Source organism: Schistocerca piceifrons, chromosome 8 (genome assembly GCF_021461385.2).
Source record: "Schistocerca piceifrons isolate TAMUIC-IGC-003096 chromosome 8, iqSchPice1.1, whole genome shotgun sequence".
Classification (NCBI taxonomy): domain Eukaryota; kingdom Metazoa; phylum Arthropoda; class Insecta; order Orthoptera; family Acrididae; genus Schistocerca; species Schistocerca piceifrons.
The window spans coordinates 460,676,205-460,703,448 of record NC_060145.1 but is presented as its reverse complement, the minus strand read 5'-3'; the positions used below and the strand labels follow the sequence as shown (position 1 = coordinate 460,703,448).

The 27,244-nt window shown below is 42.8% G+C and overlaps 1 protein-coding gene across 1 annotated transcript in view; it reads right to left on the bottom strand.

Annotated features, from left to right (window-relative positions):
- The window catches only part of LOC124712461 (diacylglycerol lipase-alpha), a 402,074-nt gene that overhangs the window by 166,980 nt on the left and 207,850 nt on the right, over positions 1-27,244 (bottom strand). Inside the window, exon 10 of the mRNA XM_047242757.1 lies at positions 5,256-5,479. Within this exon, the coding sequence (XP_047098713.1) occupies positions 5,256-5,479 (224 nt within the window). The remainder of the gene's footprint in view (positions 1-5,255; positions 5,480-27,244) is intronic.

Below are 27,244 nucleotides of genomic sequence, written 5' to 3'. Positions count from 1 at the left end.
TACTTTGGACCTTATAAGCTTGTAAGACAGTTGTCTGATGTTACTTATGAGGTTGACGATTTCGACCCCTACACAAGACGACGAAAGATCAGAGACACGGTCCACGTCCTTAGAATGAAGCCCTACTAGGATCCTGCCACCCAGGATAAATTCGAAGCTCCAGCGACAGGAAACAAGACGGAAGGTGACGAAGAGCGTAGCGGCAAAAGAAGTTCTAAGAAGATCACCGCCAGGGAGAACATCAGTCATCAGGAGTCGGAGTATGCAGGACCGATGACTCGTTCCCGGACTAGGGGGATGTCACACCGAGGCGCTGTTCGCTTAAGGAGTGAGCACTGTCGCAGAACTAGCTCCGTGGTGTAGCGGTTATGATACTAAACTGTTGCATGGAGGGTCATGAGTTCAAAACTCACCTGGACTGTACAGTTTTAATTTGTATATTCGGTTCGAGTACATTCTAGAAGTATCCGCAAATGTTAAGAATCATTGGACTGGAATGTTCTGTAGCTGTACATATACTGCATGTGTTCCGGCCGGAGGCAGTTAGCTCCGCGCTCTTGTATGTGCAACTGCTGAATAAACCTTCGTTAAGTGAAGTTGGTGTTCGTGATTCATCTAATTACACCAAATTAGCTCATTCCCACGAATAAGAAGCTATTACTCAGTTAATACTCGGAAGAAATCGAACCTGCATTTGGATCATACTTCCTTAACTCTTGTGCAGAAAGGTGTACAGTATACTGCTGCATCCATTTTCAATAAGCTACGAATCGAATTCAAAAATCTTAGCAGCAATCCACGCGCTTTCAAAGCGAAACTGAAGAGTTTCCTCATGGGTCACTCTGCCTGTTCTGTCGAGGAGTTCCTTGAAAAATTAAGCTGATTCTTGTTGTATTGTTGATTGCTTTTACTTAAACTTATGGACTGGCTTTTTTTGGGGTCATATACATTTACTTTTATCTGTTATTACTTTTATGTTGTAATTTCACGGATTGACACGTTTCATGACCTTGGAGCCTTGCTCCTCAATTTGGTCCTACGGAACTTGACGTGTAAATAAAATAAAATACATTTATTTGAACATATTGTTCTTGGTCTTAGAGATAACGTTTAATACACGGGAACTCTATTCATGCTTACAAGTGCAAACTGATAATGCATGCGAGAAAAAATTTGTTCATCAATGTTGTGATCAACATTCTGTAAACTATGAAGTATAAAATTCCATGACCCAAACGGGTTTGGTTCGAACTGTCCCATGGAGTATGATAAATAAATAAAAAAGTATATAAATGGACCGTGGGCAAATGGAAAGATGAGACTCGAAGCATTTGAGATTAGATGCATAATTAGAGGTCATGTCGGCACTACCACGTTAGTAAAGTTGTCTATATTGTGCACACGTCATTTCACCATCCAAAATGTCATTTTAGTAAAGTCGTTTTATTTCTGCATATGTCGTTTCACCATCTTGAATACCATCTGATTAAAGTCGTTTATTTTTCTACATATGTCATTTCACCACCCTAAATACCATTTAAGTAAAGTCCCTTATTTTTCTACATTCGTCACTTCCCAAATTTTTTACTTTGAGAGAATGAGGTAATATGAAAACTAAGAGTGTCGAAAATGATAAGGAATTATAGATAACTACAATCTGTGTTTAACATAAAATACTTTTCGGTTAACTATGTGGAAAAGAAGACTGATTTCCAGAATGTAGGGGGAAACGATAGAAAAAAACCCAGCAAAATCCACATTTACACACTTGCATAGCAAATTGCTGCTGATCTGTGTTCACAATCGCAGTGCTAAACGAAATACTGATAATGATGAGTGCACACTGTAATTTTATATTGTGTAAAATATGACGTCCTTGAAGTTTTCAGAGTTTATTGCTACTATAGTTCTTGTGCATGACATGCGCACTTCTCAAATTTTGGGACGAAACTTTTTCAAATGTTTAGAATCTCTGAATTTCGAACCTGTATAAGTTATGCTAAAGCGACACACTAAAAACTGATGTAAAAATGGTTCAAATGGCTCTGAGCACTATGCGACTTAACTTCTCAGGTCATCAGTCGCCTAGACCTTAGAACTAATTAAACCTAACTAACCTAAGGCTCTGAGCACTATGGGACTTAACAGGTATGGTTATCAGTCCCCTAGAACTTAGAACTACTTAAACCTAACTAACCTAAGGACATCACACAACACCCAGTCATCACGAGGCAGAGAAAATCCCTGACCCCGCCGGGAATCGAACCCGGGAACCCGGGCGCGGGAAGCGAGAACGCTACCGCACGACCACGAGCTGCGGACCTAACTAACCTAAGGACATCACACACATCCATGCCCGAGGCAGGATTCGGACCTGCCTCCGTAGCGGTCGCTCGGTTCCAGACTGTAGCGCCTAGAACCGCACGGCCACACCGGCCGGCCCTGATGTAAACAAATTGTTACTATTGTTATACTTATATTAGAACATTTTATATATTTTATTAATATTATCGTATACATCTGAGGCATGTTATAAGTGGGGGTGTTGACTCCAAAGTGTATTTTTTTTTCTTTTTTTGTTGGTCGTGTGGGGAGGCTGTGAAAGATGATGCCCGTTATATTCATCAATCTTCTGTGTCTTCTGTTTTCAAGTAGCTCTGTCTCGCGAACAATGTTTGCTGTTATATGTGTGGCACATTGATTGGCTCCCACATATTCACGGCTGCTTCGGCTACACGGCAGTGTCTACCTGGGGCCTTTGACGCGAGAGTTTCTGCGGCCACTGACTAGCGAGGGCGTGATCGCAACACACGGCTTGCCGGTTTGGAAGGAAAAGAAGGCGTTCAGTTCCATGCCGATTCAGTGTGGGCTCTGGAGTTAAGTTACAGGCAACCACGTCATAGAGACGCGTTCGTGCTTCCTATACACTCGTGTGTAATATGGTTTGCTGATGAGAGTGGCAGCATTAAGATGTACTGAGAGGAAGAGAAGGAGCCATGCATGAGTGCAGCAATGGGCTTGTATTGACGAAGTGATAATGAGAAGCATACAGAGCTCCTCTCTATGGGTCTGTTCAGCAACACAAGGGAATACACTGCTGGAAAAAAAAAGTATACCTGGAAAGATGGTGTCGATTTTGATCCGGCATGGCAGAAAGGCCGTACCCGACATTTCTTTTCCTGATTTCATACTTCGCCGAGCGTTTGGCTCTGCCATACATTCCCAGAGTGACTGACAGAATCGGCCTTTTACTGCGCAAACACGGCGTAAAGTTAATTTTCAAACCGACAAGGAAGATCAAAGAATGTCTTAGATCGGCAAAGGATAAAAGGGACCCACTTGCAGTGTCGGGAATATACCGCTTACCATGCACATGCGGAAAAGTTTACGTCGGAATGACTTGACGATCAATCAACACCAGGATGAAAGAACATAAGCGACACTGCAGGTTGGGGCATGTGAAGAGATCGGCCGTGGCAGAGCACGCGCTGAGTGAGACCGACCATGTAATAAAAATTATCCGATGCGGAAGTTCTGGCTGTGGAGAAGCAGTGTCACACGCGCTTGTTTAGAGAAGCTGTAGAAATACAAAAACACGGGAACGCGCCAGGTACATATAGACTGCGGCCGCGAGCTCGGCTCCAGTTCACCACCGGCAGTGGAGGGTGAAGCTTTGACAATGCCAGCCACTCGTGCTGGCGAAACGTCAGGAAAATCATCAGACGAACGTCGGCTGAAGAACCCGAGACAGAAGCAAATAGGCAGTTTGTCAACAAGTGGCTACGAAAGCCTTAACAATTTTGTACAATTTATTTATTTAACCTGGCAAGATTAGGGCCATCAGGCCCTCTCTTACATCTAACCAGGCAGTCTACTTGTTTTACATTCATATGTTTCAGTAGTCATGTTAAACTACATCTAGTACAAAAAGTGAAATAAACGATTACAAAGGCACACCTAAAAAAATACATACATATAGAGTTTATACTCGTAGATCATAAGTACTGTCATAATTAGACATTATTGAAGAGACAGATTTTAGATAGGAGTGCTAGCAGCAGGGCGTATGAGGGAGACTGATGGTGAAGGGAGGAGAAGAATAGAGACATGATGAAACATAATTAAGGAAATATAAAGGAAAAGAAGATTGCGTGGCTAATAGAGATAGAGGAAGAGGAAGGCATCTCAGGAACAAGAGAGGAGACACTAGCTTTGCTATTTGACAGATGAGAAGATTGGCCTTGTACATTAATTTTGTGGAGAACGTTATGAGGATGATAGTAGGAAATGTTTCAACTTCTTCTTAAAAGCAGCAGGGGATTGAATTTTGCGCAAGGTGAGGGGCAGTTTGTTCCAGAGGCGGACAGCGGCAACTGAGACGGAATTTGCAAAAGTTTTTGTTTTGTGAGTGGGCACAGTTAGGATACCAAATAAGAGTGACCTCGTGTTTCGATTATGATGGTATGACAGGTTTTTAATCTCTGAAGCAAGGTACTGGGTTGCTTGCGCGACGAGGAGTCGCTGAAGTAGACATAGAGTGTGGTAGTCACGCAATTTGTCCGGCCGCAGCCACCCTAGTTGGGAGTATGAAGCACTAACATGATCATATCGGCGAATGTTACAGGTGTAACGCACACAGGCATTCATGGTTAGTTCTAGCCGTCTTTTGTTTTCGCTACTCATGCCTTGTTGAATTACATCACAATAGTGGAGGTTCGGTAGAACGAGTGCTTGCACGAGCTGACGTTTCAAGTCTTGTGGAAATATGTTCCGAAACTTTTTGAGAGCATAGGGACAAGCAGACGTCTTCCGGCACACTGCGACTGTATTCTCCGCCCATTTGAGATGCTCATCCAAAGTGACACCGAAGTTCTTAACTGTTGTCTGATATGGTATTGGAGTACCGTCGAGCAAAATAGGAGGTAACCGTTCGCGCAAATCTGAACTTATAAATTTCTGATGGGCTATTAAGATTACTTGCGTCTTTTTTGCATTTAGTTTAAGCCCCAGGTTTTTCGCCCACGTCACTGCTGAAGACAGACCATCATTCATCTGAGCGATTGCAGTGTTTATATCTTCAGGTCTGGCGCTTAGGTAGAGTTGGAGGTTGTGCCAAGCACCAATGGAAAATTCAGTTGGTATTTAGTTTTAACAGTTACTGAAATTTCTTCGACTACACGACAAGTCTGGTCCGATTACAGCTGCGACGAGTGTCCAGAGTGTGAGCAGTAGTGGCGAGTGGAGGGATTAATTACCTGAGCGTGCCGCCGGGCGGCGAGTAGGCGAAGCAGGTGAGCGTGGGGTGGTGCTGGCGCAGCAGGATGGCCAGGATGGCGGCGGTGCCGGCGCCCAGGCTGTGGCCCACCAGCACCAGCTCGAAGCCGGCAGACCCGCGCTCCGGGTCGTGCCCGAACGCAGCCTCCAGGATGCACTCCTCGCGCAGCTTCTGCCGGATGTATTCGGCCGCCTGCACCATGCCCTGCACCGCGCGCCACACACCACCGTCACACACAGTCCAAAACACACCGTGTAATACGTGTATATTTCTATTGCCTATTGTCAAACCACAATTTATGAAGGATGTTTACATTTTAATAATAGGATTAAGTAGGAATAATTAATATTTGTCATGTAGGAAATAATTGTGGTAGCAGGGAATGTCTGCACCAAAGTATTGTTGACAAGAGAGACCGCAAATTGATATAATTTTAAAAAGGGCGGGAGAGACCGCGTATGGATACATTTTAAGAAAAGAGCGGGAAAGACCGCGCATTGATACATTTTGTAATGGTAGCAGAGGGTGTCTGCACCAGAAAGCATTGTTGGCAGGAGAGACCGCACTTAAGCGTTCGTAGGAAGTCAGTAGTAGAGATGGGCAAACTGAAACACGTAACTGTTTCGAAACAAATGAAACAGTACAATGAAATGTTTCGATGCGCTGTTTCTAAACAGTGAAACAGTTTATGTTCTGTAATCTAATAAACCTACACATTTTACCATCCTGAATGTCTACTGTATAAGTATGTCCATATAAACACAAATGAGGTGCGAGAGCGCTAATCATATCGCAGAAAGTATGAAACTATCACTTAGACGTCTTGGCAATTTCGTATTTCCTGCAGCAAATGCGCTGTTTTCGTGTCGTGTGACTTTCATACTTTTCAATTGGCTGAGGACAGCCATAGCTGAAGACAGAAGAACCATCACGAACGGAACTGGAGGTGGGAGCAAACTGCAGAAACAACGGATATGCTGCTGGGATTCCCACATTCCGTTAGTATGGGTAATATACCCATCCTGCTAATTTCCATGCACACAGAGGGAATCAATGTGGATAATAGGCACAGTGACTATAGACTCACAAATAACGCCAAATAATTCGAATAAATAACAAAATATAACAGAAAAAATTTTTGTCTAGCGAGGTGTTTCGAACAGTTACTATAAATTCACCATGCTTCCCAGCCCTTCCCGTTCACCATTACACTATCAGTGATATGTCAAACAGATTGCTTGCAATTATACCTACATTAGATTTATGTATCTGTCTAATAACTGTCACTCTACGCCTTTTTATTCAAAATGTTGTAGGCTTACTTGCGTTTCTTAATATGATTACTGTACATGAACAGAGAAGCGTATGTTATAAAAAAAGTGTAATTTAACAATCATTTTCACATATTTATTATTTTGAATGTGAATAATATGCGTTGTTTTATTGTTTGGTTAGTGTTTATAAAGCAGATGTTACGCCATTTTGGAATAGGACAGTCAGCTAGAAACAAAGCTTTATTTTCGGATATCTTAAGCTTCATGCTATTGCTTGTCAAAAATATTTCGACACTCTTGAAAGTGTTTCATGAAGTGGTATGTTGTGTTTCAGTACCTGTGCCGAGCCCGAATCTCGTCCGACACAGAGCGGAATGAAACATCACTGTTTCGATACAATTAGTCCGTTCTAAGCACAGGTGGACTGAAACAGCTTTATTTTGAAACAACGATACAGTTCCTGTGTCTGGTTCGAGATCGAATCTGGTCCGGTTAACCGAGACAGGGGCGGAATGAAACGCCACTGTTTCGAAACAGTGAACCACAGCCGCTCCAAAACACTGAAACAGTTGCACGTATCGATACACTGTGTCGAAACATAGAACCAGTGGCCAAGTCTAGTCAGTAGTTAGCGAGATGTGAAGCGAGTTGGTAGCAGGTCTGAAGCGAGAGGTTGAGTGGAGTAGTGTGCCTGCCAGCCACCAGCTATGATTTACAAGAGATTATAAACGGATGTACGGAGACATCAACTAACTATTATCATAAGAGGAACTTATATTATTGAATTATTTTCTTTGCGAAACTCAAGACTACTGAAGGTATGTTTGGGAAATGCTAGTTGTAAGATTATTGTAAAAAGTAAGTCCCATTTGAACGTTTGTAAAATCATTTCATTACCAACAGAAAATATTTGAAGCGTTTTCAGAGTATAATTAATTTTTGACAGCAATGTTGCATTACTGATTATAATCCATCCCAAAAACCATCAACATAAAACTTTGCAAAAATTTTATTGTTGTCAAGAAAAAGTGTAACTATGAATTACGTAACTTCAGTCAAATTAATTAAAGAATAACGTCAGCTTTGCTAATAAAGAATAACGTCAGCTTTGTTAATAAGTACAGCCACTTATTGTGACAGCCCACCAGCAGTTAACAGAGTATAGTAAAACAGAGTAAGTATATTCATGTCGCAGTTCGATGTAGCAATCAGATGGCGATCCAGTAACAGTAGAAAAAGGTAAGGAACAGTTTTGGGTTATTGCAGATAACGACTGAGGGCCACGACGACGACACATTCTGTGTTTCGTCGAAATAATCAGAAAATCACTTTTAATAAGCAGCAATTAAATTTGTATGCGAAGATTGAGAAAGAGAATAAATTTCAAAGGGAAGATTTCATTTGTTATTATTAAGCAAGAGATAGAAATCCTAAGGGAAAGTTACATAGGTTATTGTAAAAGGAAAGGTTATCATTAACAAAAGAGATATAAAGGAGACGGGAAGGTTTCAACCGTCCACCTCAGAGTGGTCTAGGAACTGAACTGAAATGCGATGCTGTGCTGCGAATTTGAAAGTAAGTGTTACACTACCAAATTCTCCTTGACAAAGATCTCTGACGTGGCACAAAAGGGGGTATTACAATGTCGTCAAGTACACGCGGACGCAGATAAAAGTAGCCCCTGTAAGCATAAAGGAAATGCAGTGAAATTGCAGAAACGAAGAACTGAAATGAACTTACCATTTGTTTAAAATGAAAAATACATTACAAAATTTTGTGCATGGCTGCACGTTCAGAGACCGTGAATAGTTACAATTGAAAGAAAACAGCTCTCGGTCCCTATTTTTAACGAATTAACCGGGTTTCAACACTGCTAGGAGTGTCTTCCTCAGAATTTAAACCAAAGAATGGTCTATAATATGGTCACAGAATTATGACTAAAAACATACGATACAGAGTGTAAGTACAGAATCATCGTGAAAGACTGGCAGTACTTATATGTCATTAATAAAATAATAAATATGGCAAAAGGGCATTAGTCACAAAGATACCACGTCCAACGCATTCTTCGAAAGAAATACCATTGTAACGTTGCTTTTTCTACTAATAACGATTTGAAAAAAACAACTTCATTCATAATTTACATTCTATTCGTTCCCCTTTAGAAAATTCTGCTATCTACAAAATTGTCTGCGATACTTGCTCCTCTTACTATAAAGGACAAACAGGACGTGCCTTCACTACCAGACATAAAAAACACTTGCTAAGAAAAAACGGCACTAGCCGCCAAAATTCGTCGTTTGCCGACCATCTTCTAATTACAGGCCATTCACCTAAAGCCATCTGCGACAGCAACATTTTGTACACCGAAAAGAAAGGGTTCATATGGTTCAAATGGCTCTGAGCACTATGGGACTTAACATCTGTGGTCATCAGTCCCCTAGTACTTAGAACTACTTAAACCTAACTAACCTAAGGACATCACACACATCCATGCCCGAAGCAGGATTCGAACTTGCGACCGTAGCGGTCACGCAGTTCCAGACTGAAGCGCCTAGAACCGCACGGCCACACCGGCCGGCCAAAAGAAATGGCATAGACTAGATATTCTAGAAGAATTAGAGATTTTCAAACATCTCGCTCGAAAGGATAGCCTCATGCTTAACGAAAAGCAACAGTTACCTAAAAAAAAAAAATTTCAACGGTATGAAGCCGTTACTCGATATCTGACTTCGGGTCTCCTTGTGCAGGTTACTGGAATGTTCATTTCCTTCTGAGGTAGTCCTATGTTTTCTAATCATCAAATGTTTCTTGGCTGTATTTCACGTCAATATTGCTTTCTACAAGTTGTCATTCAGTCCTATCTACATTTTCATAATGATGTTTTCATGTTTTACCTTACTGTTATAAGCTTCGATGTAGACAAAATGTTATGTTGTATGCTACTATCAAACAAACATTGCTTTCCATTATGTACCAAATAACTGTCATTTATAATCATTTCTGCCTACATTTCAATGTAAAGTAGTCTAATTTTATCTACGGCTACTAGATGGCGCGCTCGTTGCAGAGCCATGTTCACCTGGCCGCACTAGTTAACGCGGGCACCTCAGTCCGTTTGCAACCTGTAACCGCGTAGGTAACGAGGAGCCTTTAGTGGCTCCACATGAATATCTTTGTGACTAATGCCCTTTTGGCATATTTATTATTTTATAAATGACATATAAGCACTGCCAGTCTTTCACGATGATTCTGTACTTATACTCTGTATCATATGTTTTTAGTCATAATTCTGTGACCATGTTATAGATCATTCTTTGATTTAAATTCTGAGGAAGACACTCCTAGTAGTGTTGAAACCCGGTTAATTCGTTGAAAATAGTGGAAAATACATTTATAGAAGATGCTCAAAATTACTCCTTGCAACAACAGTACAAGTCTAAGCATATTCAGATATGCCCCCCCCCCCCTTCCTATGCTGGGCCGCCCGCATTGCCAACCCCGCTGACCCCGCCGGTCAGCCCGCACACTATTCGTTCGTTTCTTTCGTCAGTCGACTCGACTGAATCGAGCTATCGAGTAGTTGTACTTCCGTTATGTAGCACGCGCGACCGCGTCATCGTATTTTATACGTTTCTGTCTGGCACATAGATAGCTAACACCTACGAGAAAAGTCGCGGCCATTCTAGTGATCTCGATGCATTATTCTGTCTGGCATTTGTTCGAGAAAAGTCGCGAATGTTCTACTGCTTTCTTGTACAGAGAACCTTCGATGCGTAGCGTTATGAATACGGACTGTTCGCCAAATACGGAGCTAGTTTACGTTCAGAAGCACAAATATTAAGACTGAAGAATGAATAAGTAAAAATTCCTAGTTGTAGGAAGTCTAAGTGTGAAGATTAGTTAAGAGTGACAGCGATCATTTGAGTGTCAAGTAATAATAATAATAATAATAATTATTATTATTATTATTTTTACTAATAATGTAATAACTGATGCGTCTGTCTCCTGGAAGAATAGGTGCACAGAATTCATCATTTGAGGAAGAGAACCACAACTGTAACTTTCTTTGTATCACATGACGGCATTGCCTTGAATATGTGTATTTCTTTCTTTCACTTACGCCATAGTCCCGCAGCGATCGCAGGTTCGGCGTGGTTAGAACGGATTTGGCAATGTTAATGTTAGGGATGGCCTGATGCCTTTCCTGCCGCCACCCCGTACCCCCCAGGGATGGAATCAGAGTACCCCATGTGTCTGCATCTAGTGTAAATCGCGAAATAGTGCGAACGTGTTTCAAATGTCTGCGATGCGTGTAACTGAGGCGGAACGTGGGGACCAGCCCAGTATTCACCTAGCGGGATGTGGAAAACCGCCTAAAAGCCACAGCCAGGCTGGCCGGCACACCGGCCCTCGTCGTTAATCCGCCGGACGGATTCGATCCGGGGCCGGAGCGCCTACCCGAGTCCAGAAAGCAGCGCGTTAGCAGTCTCGGCTACCCTGGCGGGTGCCTTGAATATGTGTATAACCAGTGTAAATAAAAATTTCTTAAACTTTGCATGTGACTTGATTATTTTTTATTGCGGTAAAAGCAAAGGTAGCTCAAGATATCTTTAGCGCCGCTTCCTCGAGGTGTTTCTGTATCCGCCACAGGATAAACCCAGCGTGAAGTTCGGATAAATATCGATGGCGTAAACCTTACGGCTGATGTCGTCTTTCAGTACCTTTATTGTATGTGCGTTTGTTTCATAGATTTTCCTCTTCAAGTGTTCCCACAGGAAAAATACATGTTGTTAGATCGGACGAAAGTGGTTTCCATGAACACTTGCTGTTAGTTCTTTCCTCGCTGAAGATGTCGTGGACTCGTTCCAGAGATACGTTAGACCCGTGGCACGCTGTCTCATCTTGCTGCAAGAAGGAGTATTGCCTCTCATATTCAGTGATTTGAGCACAAATTGTATCAAAATTTTCCATATGCGGAACCGTGTTGAGGGTAGTGTCAAAAAATATTTTTGGACAGGGACTGCGGACAGGTGGTGTGCGGTGGGAGTGTGAACCGGCCGTCGGGCGTACGGAGATAGTCCGTGCAGTTGCGATAAAGTTGAGTCCCGGATGGCGCAGCGGCTACCGCACCTGCCTAGTAAGCAGGAGATACCGGGTTCGAATCCTGGTCCGGCACACATTTTCGTCCGTCACCGCTGATACCGTGTAATATTCGTTGCAGCTGACTGCAGTGATCCCCCTTTAACTTACGAGGCGTTTTTTTTAAGTAAGTACCGTTTTGAGATTTAAAAAAGACGGGCTAAGATATCTCAATAATTTTATTTTTACACGAAAGCCTGTACCTTAATCTATTTTTCTACATAATTTCCGTCAATACTGAGCCACTTGTCATAACGTTGTACCAGTTTTTGGATACCCTCCTCACAGAAGTCTGCCGCCTGACTTGTTAACCACTGCATCACCACTGTTTTGACTTCGTCATCGTCTTGAAGACGCTGACCGCCCAGGTGTTTATTCAAGTGCTGGAACATATGGCAGTCACTGGCCGCAAGATCGGGGCTGTACGGAGGATGATCTAGAGTTTCCCATCGAAAAGATGTGATGAGATCTTTGGTCTGATTCGCCACATGCGGACGGGCACTGTCTTGCAGCAAAACGATGCCCTTGCTCAACTTCCATGGACTGTTGCTTTGATTCTGGTGTGACGTAAGCCACCCATGTTTCATCGCCTGTAACAATTCGGGTTAAGAAATCATCACCGTCGTTGTGGTACAGCTCAAGGAAAGTCAATGCACTGTGTAAACGTTTGGTTTTGTGCACATCCGTCAACAATTTCGTTACCCAACGTGCGCACAATTTTCGGTAATTCAAGTGCTCTGTCACAGTGCCATATAAAACACTACGAGAAACATTAGGAAAGTCATCCCGCAAGGAGGAAATCGTAAAGCGTCTGTTTTCTCTCACCTTATTGTCCACTTCCTGCACCAAACATTCATTAATGACCGAAGGACGTCCACTCCGTTGTTCATCGTGCACCATTTGTGCGGCCCATTCCGTCACTCATAATGTTTTCTCCGTAAACTGCACAGATATCACAATGAATATCGATCGCTTTTAGGACTTTAGCACTAACCATGGTCCTTGCCGTTGGTGGGGAGGCTTGCGTGCCTCAGCGATACAGATGGCCGTACCGTAGGTGCAACCACAACGGAGGGGTATCTGGTTCCTGAAGAGGGGCAGCAGCCTTTTCAGTAGTTGCAGGGGCAACAGTCTGGATGATTGACTGATCTGGCCTTGTAACATTAATCAAAACGGCCTTGCTGTGCTGGTACTGCGAACGGCTGAAAGCAAGGGGAAACTACAGCCGTAATTTTTCCCGAGGACATGCAGCTTTACTGTATGATTAAATGATGATGGCGTCCTCTTGGGTAAAATATTCCGGAGGTAAAATAGTCCCCCTTTCGGATCTCCGGGCGGGGACTTCTCAAGAGGACGTCGTTATCAGGAGAAAGAAAACTGGCGTTCTACGGATCGGAGCGTGGAATGTCAGATCCCTTAATCGGGCAGGTAGGTTAGAGAATTTAAAAAGGGAAATGGATAGGTTAAAGTTAGATATAGTGGGAATTAGTGAAGTTCGGTGGCAGGAGGAACAAGACTTTTGGTCAGGTGATTACAGGGTTATAAATACAAAATCAAATAGGGGTAATGCAGGAGTGGGTTTAATAATGAATAAAAAAATAGGAGTGCGGGTTAGCTACTACAAACAGCATAGTGAACGCATTATTGTGGCCAAGATAGACACAAAGCCCATGCCTACTACAGTAGTACAAGTTTATATGCCAACTAGCTCTGCAGACGATGAAGAAATTGATGAAATGTATGACGAGATAAAAGAAATTATTCAGGTAGTGAAGGGTGACGAAAATTTAATAGTCATGGGTGACTGGAATTCGTCAGTAGGAAAAGGGAGAGAAGGAAACATAGTAGGTGAATATGGATTGGGGGGAAGAAATGAAAGACGAAGCCGCCTTGTAGAATTTTGCACAGAGCATAACCTAATCATAAAAGAAGGTTGTATACCTGGATGAATCCTGGAGATACTAAAAGGTATCAGATAGATTATGTAATGGTAAGACAGAGATTTAGGAACCAGGTTTTAAATTGTAAGACATTTCCAGGGGCAGATGTGGATTCTGACCACAATCTATTGGTTATGATCTGCAGATTGAAACTGAAGAAACTGCAAAAAGGTGGGAATTTAAGGATATGGGACCTGGATAAACTGAAAGAACGAGAGGTTGTAGAGAGTTTCAGGGAGAGCATAAGGGAACAATTGACAGGAATGGGAGAAAGAAATACAGTAGAAGAAGAATGGGTAGCTCTGAGGGATGAAGTAGTGAAGGCAGCAGAGGATCAAGTAGGCAAAAAGACGAGGGCTAATAGAAATCCTTGGGTAACATAAGAAATATTGAATTTAATTGATGAAAGGAGAAAATATAAAAATGCAGTAAATGAAGCAGGCAAAAAGGAATACAAACGTCTCAAAAATGAAATCGACAGGAAGTGCAAAATGGCTAAGCAGGGATGGCTAGAGGACAAATGTAAGGACGTAGAGGCTTGTCTCACTAGGGGTAAGATAGATACTGCCTACAGGAAAAATAAAGAGACCTTTGGAGAGAAGAGAACCACTTGTATGAATATCAAGAGCTCAGATGGCAACCCAGTTCTAAGCAAAGAAGGGAAGGCAGAAAGGTGGAAGGAGTATATAGAGGGTTTATACAAGGGCGAAGTACTTGAGGACAATATTATGGAAATGGAAGAGGATGTAGATGAAGACTAAATGGGAGATAAGATACTGCGTGAAGAGTTTGACAGAGCACTGAAAGACCTGAGTCGAAACAAGGCCCCGGGAGTAGACAACATTCCATTAGAGCTACTGATGGCCTTGGGAGAGCCAGTCATGACAAAACTCTACCATCTGGTGAGCAAGATGTATGAGACAGGCGAAATACCCTCAGACTTCAAGAAGAATATAATAATTCCAATCCCAAAGAAAGCAGGTGTTGACAGATGTGAAAATTACCGAACTATCAGTTTAATAAGTCACAGCTGCAAAATACTAACGCGAATTCTTTACAGACGAATTGAAAAACTGGTAGAAGCGGACCTCAGGGAAGATCAGTTTGGATTCCGTAGAAATGTTGGAACACGTGAGGCAATACTAACCTTACGACTTATCTTAGGAGAAAGATTAAGAAAAGGCAAACCTACGTTTCTAGCATTTGTAGACTTAGAGAAAGCTTTTGACAATGTTAACTAGAATACTCTCTTTCAAATTCTGAAGGTGGCAAGGGTAAAATACAGGGAGCGAAAGGCTATTTACAATTTGTACAGAAACCAGATGGCAGTTGTAAGAGTCGAGGGGCATGAAATGGAAGCAGTGGTTGGGAAAGGAGTGAGACAGGGTTGTACCCTCTCCCCGATGTTATTCAATCTGTATATTGAGCAAGCAGTAAAGGAAACAAAAGAAAAATTCGGAGTAGGCATTAAAATTCATGGAGCAGAAGTAAAAACTTTGAGGTTCGCCGATGACATTGTAATTCTGTCAGAGACAGCAAAAGACTTGGAAGAGCAGTTGAACGGAATGGACAGTGTCTTGAAAGGAGGATATAAGATGAACATCAACAAAAGCAAAACGAGGATAATGGAATGTAGTCAAATTAAATCGGGTGATGCTGAGGGAATTAGATTAGGAAATGAGACACTTAAAGTAATAAAGGAGTTTTGCTATTTAGGGAGTAAAATAACTGATGATGGTCGAAGTAGAGAGGATATAAAATGTAGACTGGCAATGGCAAGGAAATCGTTGCTGAAGAAGAGAAATTTGTTAACATCGAGTATAGATTTAAGTGGCAGGAAGTCGTTTCTGAAAGTATTTGTATGGAGTGAGCCATGTATGGAAGTGAAACATGGACGATAACTAGTGTGGACAAGAAGAGAATAAAAGCTTTCGAAATGTGGTGCTACAGAAGAATGCTGAAGATTAGGTGGGTAGATCACGTAACTAATGAGGAGGTATTGAATAGGATTGGGGAGAAGAGAAGTTTGTGGCACAACTTGACTAGAAGAAGGGATCGGTTGGTAGGACATGTTCTGAGGCATCAAGGGATCACAAATTTAGCATTGGAGGGCAGCGTGGAGGGTAAAAATCGTAGAGGGAGACCAAGAGATGAATACACTAAGCAGATTCAGAAGGATGTAGGTTGCAGTAGGTACTGGGAGATGAAGAAGCTTGCAGAGGATACAGTAGCATGGAGAGCTGCATCAAACCAGTCTCAGGACTGAAGACCACAACAACAACAACAACAACAACAACAACAACAACAACAGCACTAAGAAATCTTATAACAGCCCGTACTTCACAGTCGGCGGGACTCACGATTATCGAAGACATCTTAAACACTCAGTACACAACGTAAACAAGGAAGGATCAGACTATAATGGCGTCAGTGAGTAGATTAAGGTACAGGCTTTCATGTAAAAATAAAATTATTGAGATATCTTAGCACGTATTTTTTAAATTTTAAAACGGTACTTAATAAACACGCCTAGTACATGCAATGTTTCGCAGCTGCAAATTCTGCATAGTGTCTGTCCTTTCGTTCACGTAATTATCTGTCCAATGATGTGCGTTCCTCTATCACCGCACCAAACATCGATCTTTTCACCATAGAGTGGCTCCCGACACACAACGTTAGGGTTCTCCGTTGCCCTGTACCTCGTATTCTGGCATTCACGTGACCGGTGAGATGAAACCATGCTTCATCACTCATGTGGTAATGGAAAGCGTTTAACAAACCATCGTCGATGTTTTTCAAAATTCGCCTGCAGTAAATACACGGTTCTCTCTGTCAACTCCCGTAGTTGCTGCACAATCGTCACACGATATGGCTTCAAAGTTAGATTTTTCATTATCCGCTGGCAACTCCTAATTACATGCACCTATTGGCCCAGTTTACATGTAGCCTTCTTTGGGCGCTGAATAATTCTTCGGCAAATGTGGGCAGTAACTTATGGAGTGCGAACTGTAGGATTTTTTTGTCTTTTTACATTCTGCACAGATCCTTAGGTGCACGAATTCTTCTTACGGACTCTGTGTGTTGCTGTCTTTGCTGGTAGTCCTCTATCCAGATACTTGACACTGAAATTTTCGCGAGTTTCCTTAATCGAACCTGTTGTCACATATGATTCCACAATTTCAATTCTTTCTTCTATCGAGAGAGTCATTTTGCAGACCTCAAAGAAGAACATCTAACTTCACTCATCAAATAAACTGAAATGCTGACAGAAGAATGCTAACAAACGATTACTGCATGAAACTGTGCATTTTTGTAGATTTGTACTCTATTTCAGTAGCAGGAGATTAGTCTTTAACGTCCCGTCGAGAACGAGGTCATTAGAGGCTGACTGAGGAAGGACAGAGAAGGAATTGTGTCGTGCCCTCCCAAAGGAACCATCCCGGCATTTGCGTTAAGCGATTTAGAGAAATCACGGAGAACCTAAATTTGGATATCCGGACGTGGGTTTGAACTGTCGTCCTCCCGAATGCGAGTCCCGTGTGCTAATTACTCTATTTCAGAAGTCGAAATATTGCATTTGCATTCAAAGGGGAGGCGGGCTACTTTCAAGTGCGCCACCCTTTATTTGTCATTTAGAATGACCGACGGAGACTTGTTACGGTGCTCTGCGCTTGAGAGTACGGCAGTTTCAGTGTCATGTTTGGGAAAGGAACGGGAGAAAAGGAATAGGAAACGTACTTGAGTCAAGCCGTAGATTTCATGGCGAGACGAGAAAGGCAAAGACGAAATTTGTGACGGGAGCTTTAAGACGAGAACGTGAAATCGTATGAAATGTACTTGCGAATGGATTTCAGTGTGTGTTCAGGAAAGTGGCTCCTTATGTTACGAAGCAGAACACTCGCCTCAGAAATGCTACAGCGGTAAAAGACAAACTTACCGTAACACTGCGATTTTATGCAACAGGAGAAAGCTAAAGTTGTTTACAGTATGGAACCCGAATACCGCAGTGTACATTGACGGGAGTAGTACCAGAAACGCGTGAAGCTATTTATAAAACATTGAAGGAAGAATATGTGAAGGTAAATAACTGTTTATAAGATACTATAGCCAAGAAGAAATATTTGTATTTCTACAGAAGTTGTAGATTTTCTCCTTCATAGCTTCGGGGTTACAATCTGGCCGTGTTTCACAGCTGATGCCCTCCGCAAGTTACACATTGCATCATCCGCCTTTTACTTTTCTATCAATTACGTTGCAGATGCAACGCACCATGTAAATTTCGAAACCATGCTGATAAAAATTTCCTTTCGGGCAACTGCAGGAACGTTAGCGCTCCAAGCGGTTATATTTCTTCATACAGTAGGACTATATAGAAGACGAACGCTTTCTTTGAGCAAATCTAAGGCGAGGCGCTAGATTTGGTCAAAGCAAATTTGACCCAGGCCTCACTTTGACAAAGTTCCTTATTACATTATCAAATTTTGTTTGACAAAGGAACTTTATTTGACAAAGTCTGATAGTGTAGTAAGGCCTAATGTTAAGGTTGTCAAATTTTATTAACGTAAGTGAACGCACGACGCATGTTGCGCAGGGTGAACTGAAAGTGGAAGGGCACTACAGCGGCAAAACGTAGAGGAGAAACTTGTGTGGCCACAGTGCAATAACATGTCTATATACAGGGTAACAGTTATTGAACTACATGAAGAAAACGTTAACTTGTTACAAACTAAGGTGTACAAACAAATTATTCAACATGTAAACACCACTAAAGGTATTCGGATTTATGTTATGACATGTTCGATATGCCTGCCATCATTGGCGGTGATGTGGTGCAGACGAATAGAGAGATTCTGCATGACCCGCTGAAGTGTCGGAACATCGATGCTGTCGATAACCTGCTGAACATGTGTTTTCATCTCAGCAATGGTTTTGGAGTTATTGCTGTGCGATTTGTCTCTAATACAGCACCACAAAGAGGAGTCGCATGTTTCAGATCCGGAGAATATGCTGGCCAACCGGGGCCAATGCCAGTGGCCTCTATGTACCCGAGAGCCAGCATGCGGCCCCCAAAATGCTTCTTCCAGGACATCAAACACTCTCCTGCTTTGATGGGGTCGAGCTCCGTGTTGCATGAATCACATCTTGTCCAAATCAGGTCGCTTTGGATAATGGGTATGAACCATTCAGGAGTCACCGTGCCATCAAGGAATATCGCACTGATTATTTCGTGACTGGACGTTGGACACCACACAGTCACCAGTTGAGGGTGAAGAGACTTCTCGATCGCGAAATGCGGATTCTTAGTCCCCCAAATCCGTCAATTTTGCTCATTGACGAACCCATCCAAATAAAAGTGGGTTTGGTCGCTAAACCAAACCATGCGTGCGTACTAATTCCCAAAGTGTCCCCGCGACCAACCCTGCAGTTTGAGCCTCGAACGCAAACCGTTCAGTAGTTGTGACGATAGTACGGTAGAAACTCGCCCAAGAGCCCTGAAAAATCGGTATATAAGTGAGCCAAGTCAGTCAGTGCTAAACAATCAATCGATGAAGTAGTTATCGGTGGAGCACGCAGTGCATGTCGCCTAGTCGTTCAGAGCAGTTCCACAGCGCAGCCTCCAAGTCACAACGGAGTGACACTTTTGTGATGCTGCTGCAGCAAAGCTCCGCGAAGTCTGTACACGGTCGGGGAGCGGTAATTGAGTTCCCCGTAAGCGTACACGAATAGTTATCGTCTTGAGTTTTCTGTCTGTCACAATATCTGAAGGAACAAGCGCAGTCTTGCACTTGTGGATAAGATATCTCAATATTTATTTTCTGAACGAGTTACAACCGCGGCGCACGTCTCTTATAGCGAAGAAATTTGTTGAAAAGCCGACAACGGATATACAGACACTGAAAGACACTGAAAGACACCGCCATTAAACTATTGGGAAAGTAAATTGTTTTTGAAATTAATCCGTCTGTATCTACATGGTTATCCTGCAATTCACAATTAAGTGCGTGGCAGAAGGTCCATCGAACAACCTTCAAGCTATTTCTAACTCAATCGGCGCGCGGGAAAAACCAGCGCTTAAATTTTTCTGTGCGAGCTCCCATTTATTTTATCACGATGATCATTCCTTCCTGTCTAGGTGGCCGCTAACAGAATATTATCGCAATCGGATGAGAAAGTTCGTGACTGAAAGTTCACGAGAAGGTTCTCCCGCAACGAAAAACGCCTTTGTTTTAATGACTACCACCCCGACGTAAGTGTCATCTCTGTGGCACTCTGCCCTATTTCGCAATAATACGAAACAAGCTGCCCTTCTTTGAACTTCTTCGATGATCTCCGTCAATCCCATTTGATGGGGATACATTAGTACCACTCTCTTTAGGAGACCCGTTGCACTTTCTAAGTGCTCTACCAATAAATCGCAGTCTTTGGTTTGCTTTACCCACGACAGTATCTATGTGATCGTTCTAATGTAACTGTTTCAATAATCCCTAAAAGCCGGCCGGAGTGGCCGAGCGGTTCTAGGCGCTACAGTCTGGAACCGCGCGACCGCTACGGTCGCAGGTTCGAATCCTGCCTCGGGCATGTCGTTAGGCTAGTTAGGTTTAAGTAGTTATAGGTTCTAGGGGACTGATGACCACAGCAGTTAAGTCCCATAGTGCTCAGAGCCATTTGAACCAATAATCCCTAAATATTTAGTTGAATTTACAGTTTTTAGATTTTTATCCTGTAACCGAAATTTGGCGGATTTGTGTAGAACAAATGAGGATGACTTCACATTTCTCGTTGTTTAGAGTCCATTTCCACTTCCGCACCATACACATATCTTGCGTAAACCATTTTTCAATTGCTTTCATCATCTAATGATATTTACTGGACAGTAAATGACAGCATCATCTGAAAACAATCTAAGAGGGCTGTTCACATTGTCACCTGTGTCGCTTATGTAAATCAGGAACAGCAGAGGTTCTATAACACTTCCTTGGGGCCGCGAAGAATTAGCCGAGCGGTCTCAGGCGCTGCAGTCATGGACTGTGCGGCTGAACCCGGCGGAGGTTCGAGTCCTCCCTCGGGCATGGGTGTGTGTGTTTGTCCTTACGATAATTTAGGTTAAGTGGTGTGTAAGCCTAGGGACTGATGACCTTAGCAGTTAAGTAGCATAAGATTTCACACACATTTGAACATTTCTGAACTTCCTTGGGGAATGCCAGATATTACTTCTGTTTTACTCGATGGCTTCGACTTTTCTGACAGGGAATCGCAAATACAGTCCCACAACTGAGACGATACGGAAATACTGAAGAGACACGCAATTTGATTAGAGTTCGCTTGTGAGGAACGGTATGAAAAGCCTTATAAAATAAATAAATAAAAAGAAAAAGACTCAAAAAATGGCTCTGAGCACTATGGGACTTAACATCGGAGGTCATCAGTCGCGTAGAACTTAGAACTATTTAAACCTAACTAACCTAAGGACATCACACACATCCATGCCCGAAGCAGTATTCGAACCTGCAACAGTAGCAGTCGCGCGGTTCCGGACTGGAGGGCCTAGAACCGCTCGGTCACCACGGCCGGCGAGGAAGACTCAATTTGACATCCCCTGTCAATAGCAATGATTACTTCGTGAGTATAAAGAGCTAGCTGTGTTGCACAGGAGCGATATTTTTTGAATTCGTGCTATTTGCCAATAAATCGTTTTCTGTGAGTTAATTCAAAATGTTCGAACACAGTATATGTTCCAGAATGCTCCTGCAAATCAACGTTAGCGATATGGGTCTGCAATTCAGCGGGTTACTACTATTTCTTTTCTTCGGTATTGGTGTGACGTGTACAACTTTCCAATCTTTACATATGGATCTTTCGAAAAGCGAACTGTTCTCTGTGATTCCTAAGTGTGGAGCTATTGTATCAGCATACTCAAAGGAACCTGACTGTAGTACGTAAATGATTGCAATCCGTTTTCACATCCTATCAATCACGATGACCACTATCCGTCCCAGACTCACATGTGCAAAGCAACTTCCCTCTCACTCGATTAAAGGCGACTTCGTAGACCTCACTTGCGGATGAAAACATTGTCCTCAGTGTTATAAATGCATTACGCAGTCTACACCAGTATCGACTTTCGTGGCGGACCTGTGCGGGAACGTGACAATAATCAAGAAATGCAGACACTACCTGCTTCATTTTTTGTATTTATTGAACGTCCATTCTTCGAAATACGAGTCCAGTTCGGAACTAAAGAAAGTTAGCTGAATTACTTCCACTGATATGCTTAGTGTCCCAACCTGAACTAGAATGTCTGCTGAGCATCAGTTTAGTTCGCCGAACAACTTGCCACCAACTATTCCTGCTGGTAAATCGGGAAAAATCGAAAGGATACCGGCTTCCGGCAGCTCGGACTAGAACGCATTCTGGTCTGAACTGCCGGAGATGATGGTCGTGAGTGCCTGCTTATCTGAATGAATGTGTGTGTGTGTGTGTTTCAGTTTCTTGTTCTGACGATGGCTGTGGCCCAAAACTAATGTGCAAGTGTCTTAATCGTGTCTGTCTGCTGCTTAACGTGTCATCTTTCCGGTAAGTTGCAATCTGTCTTTTCCCTGCATTATTCAGGAAGTGGTAGGGTAGACTAATCCGAATGAAACTTTGCATACAACATGTGTCATATTTTCGTTTGTTGCAGAGGTACAGATAGTTACACACATAAGTTTTCATTTCGCGTGTTGGTATTCCAATTTATGTGGAGTTATTTATCGTAATTACTTTGGAGTTCAAGTTGTGAAGTAGTGCCTGAGTTTAGGTAACTGAATTTCTCAATTCTGATAGTGAATTGATTGACGAATTCTTAAGCATGCGGCGCGTATTTACAAATGCTGAGTAGGCCTTATGTTACTTGTGTACGGCTCTTTCAATGGGAACGCTACCTAACCACAGAGTACCGTTTTGAAGAGTGTTTATCCGCCTTTACAGTGAACAGCGTGAGACTGGTGCAGTGACCATTCGGACGTACGGATGAATAGAATGTGGATCAAGTAAAAGATGTTTGTTAGTTAGCGGAACGTAATCCTCCAACAAACACTTCCAGAAATTCTACACGTATCGGTGTTCCACATACAAGAATGTGACCGATACTGCATATACACGGCCTGTATATACATCATTTACAACGGATTCAATACCTCTAAGAAGTATATGAAGGTAGACGATACGAATTTTATCGTTGGCTAACTGCAGATCGACGAGTAACCCAAATACTATTGTTCACTTTCACTAGAGACAGCATCAACAACACCAGTAAGTCACATCGGTGGTCCAGTCGAAAACCGTTTGTGGAGACAAATTTTCACGAACGCCTCTTCGTAAATGTGTTGTGCGATATGACATACTACCAGTTGATTGGGCCTTTTGTTTTACCGCATCGTCTTATAGGATCCCGTTGCCCATATTTTCCAGAAAACGAACTTCTAGTTCTAATGGCACGACGAAGCTCCGGAAAATGCTAGTCCTCTAAACCCAGCATTCCCAGGAAGACAGATCGATGGAAAGGGTCACGTTTCTAAACCACTGAAGTCACCGTATCATAAAGTTTTATATTTTTGCCTGACAGGATGGCTGAAAGGCGAAGTCTTAAAAAAAAGTGAACACCAGAATCAAATTAATCGTTCTGCTTACGAACAGTGCTGTCCCCACAAAGGCATACCAAGACGACAGCAGCAGAGCCACACGCGGTACTGTCAAGAGAATTCGACAGGAATTGGAATTTATGAAAATAAACTTTGAAAGTTTGGTATTAGATACTGATATTACTCCACGGGCGTCACAGTTGGTAACGGACAGCAAGTTCCCCTCTGACCACGACAGCAGTCGCGCAGGATCTGGTGGACCCAATGCTGCACACACGCTGAGCCACACCTGCAACGGCTATGTACGTACCATGGGTGCCTCCTGCTGCTGTGACACAGGACTCCCAGCGACAGCTACTCAACCCACTTGCACTTGGAGCCTCTTACCAACGACTCCATCGTTCATCTACCTCTACATCCATACCCCGCAAGCCACCTGACGGTGTGTGGCGGAGGGTACCGTGAGTACCTCTATCGGTTCTCCCTTCTATTCCAGTCTCGTATTGTTCGTGGAAAGAAAGATTGTCGGTATGCCTCTGTGTGGGCTCTAATCTCTCTGATTTTAGCCTCATGGTCTCTTCGCGAGATATACGTAGGAGGGAGCAATATACTGCTTGACTCCTCGGTGAAGGCGTGTTCTCGAAACTTCAACAAAAGCCCGTACCGAGCTACTGAAGGTCTCTCTTGCAGAGTCTTCCACGGGAGTTTATCTATCATCTCCGTAACGCTTTCGAGATTACTGAATGATCCTGTAACGAAGCGCGCTGCTCTCCGTTGGATCTTCTTTATCTCTTCTATCAACTCTATCTGGTACGGATCCCACTCCGGTGAGCAATATTCACGCAGTGGGCGAACAAGTGTACTGTAACATACTTCCTTTGTTTTCGGACTGCATTTCTTTAGGATTCCTCCAATGAATCTGTCTGACATCTGCTTTACCGACGATTAATTTTATATGGCCATTCCATTTTAGATCCCTCCTAATGCCTACTCCCAGATAACTTATGGAATTAACTGCTTCCAGTTGCTGACCTGCTATATTGTACCTAAATGATAAAGGATCTTTGTTTCTATGCATGCGCAGCACATTACAGTTGTGTACATTGAGATTCAATTCCAATTTCCTGCACTATGCGTCAATTCGTTGCAGATCCTCCTGCATTTCAGTACAATTTTCCATTGTTGCAACCTGTCGATATACTACAGCATCATCCGTAAAAAGCCTCAGTGAACTTCCTATGTTATCCACAAGGCCATTTATATATATTGTGAATAGCAACGATCCTACGACACTCCTCTGCGGCACACCTGAAATCACTCTTATTTCGGAAGACTTCTCTCCACTGAGAATGATATGCTGCGTTCTGACCGAGCGAGGTGGCGCAGTGGTTAGCACACTGGACTCGCATTCGGGAGGACGACGGTTCAATCCCGTCTCCGGCCATCCTGATTTAGGTTTTCCGTGATTTCCCTAAATCGCTTCAGGCAAATGCCGGGATGGTTCCTTTGAAAGGGCACGGCCGACTTCCTTCCCCATCCTTCCCTCATCCGAGCTTGCGCTCCGTCTCTAATGACCTCGTTGTCGACGGGACGTTAAACACTAATCTCCTCCTCCTCCGCCATGCTGCGTTCTGTTATCTAGGAACTCTTCAATCCAATCTCACAATTGGTCTGATAGTCCATATGCTTTTACTTTGTTCATTAAACGACTGTGGGGAACTGTGGAACTGTATCAAACCTTTTGTGGAAATCAAGAAACACGGCATCTAGCAGGGAACCCGTGTTTATGGCCCTCTGAGTCTCGTGGACGAATAGGGCGAGATGGGTGTGACACGATCGTCTTTTTCGAAACCCATGCTGATTCCTGCAGAGTAGATTTCTAGTCTCCAGAAAAGCTATTATACTCGAACATAATACGTGTTCCAAAATTCTACAACTGATAGACGTTAGAGATATAGGTCTATAGTTGTGCACATCTGCTCGACGTCCCTTCTTGAAAACGGGGATAACCTGTGGTATCCCATCAGGTCCAGTGGCCTTTCCTCTTTTGAGCGATTTTAATTGTTTTTCTATCCCTCTGTCATCTATTTCGATATCTACCATTTTGTCATCTGTGCGACAATCTAGAGAAGGAACTACAGTGCAGTCTTCCACTGTAAAACAGCTTTGGAAAAAGACATCTAGTATTACGACCTTTAGGCTGTCATCTTCTGTTTCAGTACCATTTTGGTCACAGAGTGTCTGGACATTTTGTTTCGATCCACCTACCGCTTTGATGTAAGACCAAAATTTCCTAGGATTTTTTGCTAAGTCAGTACATAGAACTTTACTTTCGAATTCATTGAACGCATCTCCCATACCCCTCCTCACACTACATTTCGCTTCGTGTAATTTTTGTTTCTCTGCAAGGCTTCAGCTATGTTTATGTTTGCTTACAAGACAAACTCCCTATCACACCCTCCACAGATTTAGTGGATAGCCCCTCAAAAACTGAAAACAGATCAGGCATGGAAACAGGAAGAAGGTGCAATGAACTGTGAAAAAAGAAGCAAAATAGATACAGCGAACGGTGGAAGCACAAGACGTAGCCACGGAATCGCGCATGTGTTGTCACGGTGTTAGACTGCAAAGAGATCGCCGGCCGAAGTGGCCGTGCGGTTAAAGGCGCTGCAGTCTGGAACCGCAAGACCGGTACGGTCGCAGGTTCGAATCCTGCCTTGGGCATGGATGTTTGTGATGTACTTAGGTTAGTTAGGTTTAACTAGTTCTAAGTTCTAGGGGACTAATGACCTTAGCAGTTGAGTCCCATAGTGCTCAGAGCCATTTGAATCATTTTGCAAAGAGATCCATCTTCAAATCTCTTTCGACACCCCATTTTTTTCACAAAATTATGAACTCTCCGTTCGTCTTTGATGTGTCTGTTCTCCTCCTGTTGTCTTGGCATTTGTTACACTATAATGTTTGTTATAGAATATCAGTCATGTGGTAAGAACATATCGTTGTAGGTAAATGTGATGAATAGTGAAAGCAAGCAAGATGCCTCATAGACTAGCTCACAATATTGTGAAAAAATATGGGGCACGAAGGAGGGTTGAACACGGGCTCCCCTTTCCCAGTCAAACGCCCTGGCTATTCAAACTTGCTTGATGTTGCACATCTTGTGACTCCACCCTTCACTGTTTCTATTTTGCTTCTTTTTTCACAGTTCATCGCATCTTCTTCCTGTTTTCACGCTTGATCTGTGTTCAGTTTTTGATGGGCTACCTACTGGGCGATCTTATCACTAAATCTGAGGTGGTTACGATGGGGAGTCGCCCGTGTTAGCACAGCAGGACAGTTCCTTGCTGATACTGTGATAGCTGGACTCGGTTACTCGCTGCACTAGTTGTAATGAATTTTCATTCGATTCGAGAAGTACGAGTTAAATATACTGTCTGCTGTGTTATCTTGTCTGCTAATCACTTCTACTCTTGTCCAACCATCCCGCGACGACAGTCGCTGCACCTCTCTGTAGCCCACCTCTCCTTATCACTGTGTACGAAGTAGTACACAACAGAACTTAATTTACCTTTTCTTGATGTTTTCTGTGTATGTTTGGGTTACATTATAACAGCTTTTCTCTGTAATTGATATAAAATGGATGTATGCGGAGGAAACACAACAAAAGTTCCGAGTAGGTATTAAAATCCATGGAGAAGGAATAAAAACTTTGAGGTTCGCCGATGACATTGTAATTCTGTCAGAGACAGCAAAGGACTTTGAAGACCAGTTGAACGGCATGGACAGTGTCTCGAAAGGAGGGTATAAGACGAACATCAACAAAAGCAAAACAAGGATAATGGAATGTAGTCGAATTAAGTCTGGTGATGTTGAGGGAATTAGATTAGGAAATGAGACACTTAAAGTACTAAAGGAGTTTTGATATTTGGGGAGCAAAATAACTGATGATGGTCGAAGTAGAGAGGATATAAAATGTAGACTGGCAATGGCAAG